The sequence below is a fragment of the Mus caroli genome, chromosome 2 (assembly GCF_900094665.2).
Source record: "Mus caroli chromosome 2, CAROLI_EIJ_v1.1, whole genome shotgun sequence".
NCBI lineage: Eukaryota > Metazoa > Chordata > Mammalia > Rodentia > Muridae > Mus > Mus caroli.
The window spans coordinates 64,209,930-64,211,340 of NC_034571.1; the positions used below are offsets into that span (position 1 = coordinate 64,209,930).

At 42.3% G+C, this 1,411-nt stretch overlaps 1 protein-coding gene across 1 annotated transcript in view; it reads left to right on the forward strand.

Moving 5' to 3' along the window:
- Klhl41 (kelch like family member 41) overlaps positions 1-872 on the forward strand; it is a 15,122-nt gene extending 14,250 nt beyond the window's left edge. The window contains exon 6 of the mRNA XM_021156243.2: positions 299-872. Within this exon, the coding sequence (XP_021011902.1) occupies positions 299-410 (112 nt within the window). The 3' untranslated portion in view covers positions 411-872. The remainder of the gene's footprint in view (positions 1-298) is intronic.
- The last annotated feature ends 539 nt before the right edge of the window (positions 873-1,411 follow it).

The window sequence follows — 1,411 nt, forward strand, 5'->3', positions numbered from 1 at the left end:
CACTAATCCCAGGGTGGGTGATGAACTGCTCAGCTGTCCATCTCTGGACAGCCCAATTCCAATACGATAGCCCCAGTCCAGGTCTACACTCATTCACTGTGTGCACACTTTGAAAGGAATTCTAGAGCTATTTACCAGGCAGGCACTTTGTCTGGGTAGGAAGCGGTAGGACTTTTTTTTTTTTCCCCCAGAAGATCCCATTTTTATACTGAACACACACACACAAAAAAAAAAAAAAAAACATACAAAACTTTCTCACTAAAGGTTGCTTACTGTTTTTTGTCTTTTCTTCCATCAGGTATGAAGATGATAAAAAAGAATGGGCTGGGATGCTGAAGGAAATTCGTTACGCTTCGGGAGCTAGTTGCCTAGCAACGCGCTTAAATCTGTTTAAACTGTCTAAACTATAAAGGAGGTGACAAAGACACGGTTTGAGAGGTGCCTTGTTGGGACAAGAGGCTTTAATTTATTGTCATTCTTTAAGCCTATACAATGATTCACATAGGGTTACAGGGATTCATGCAGTTTCTATGGGGTAAAACAGTGTCACCGAATCCCAGAGTTTTTCAGTGTGCCAAGTATAAAACCATTTGCTAAGTTTAGTATTCAGTTGAACAATATATTTTGTTAAACCTTTCTCAAAGAAGTGAGCTGTCTACATCTGAGCTGTTTACTAATCCTTTGTATTAAGGTACATCTGCTTGTTTTCTATTATAAATGAAATGCATCTGTCTACGTTCTTAAGAAATGTTTGAATAACGGAAACCTCTCCCCACTTTGAGCTACAGCAGGAATCTTGTGCATTATAATGAAGATGACTGGAAATGCTGTTTAGGAAATATAATAAATGAGTCTCCAGTCCTTCCTCCCATTCTTCTTGTGACCCCAGCATATTAGTTATTTCCAATACAAAATGCATGCAATGCTTGCATGGGCCACAGCATATATGTCAAGGTTGGAAGCCAACATCTGGCATCCGCTTTCACGTTCCTCCTTATTAGAGTCAGGGTCTCTTTGCTGCTTCTCCACTGTTCAGGATAGTTTGCCTACAGGCTTCTCTGTGGAGTCCTGTCTGCTGCCCATCTTCCTGTAGGAACACTCATGCCATATGCCATTTTGGGGGGTGGGGAGCGGGTTCTAGAGATTTCAACTTGAGTTCCCAGCTTCTGAGGCAAGAATGTTTACCTGTTGATCCATCTCTCTGGCCACAAATATAAAAGGCCTACATTAAAAACCCAATAAACCATAGTCTTCACATTAAAGCACCGCAGCTGTAACGGGGAGTGATCTTGTCAGGTGTGGTAGCTGATGTCTGAAGCCACAGCTCTTGGAGGGCTTCCCCAAGAGGACAGCGGAACACACAAGTTGGAGCCCAGATTGGGTAACACAGTAAAACACCAGATGGAGGGAT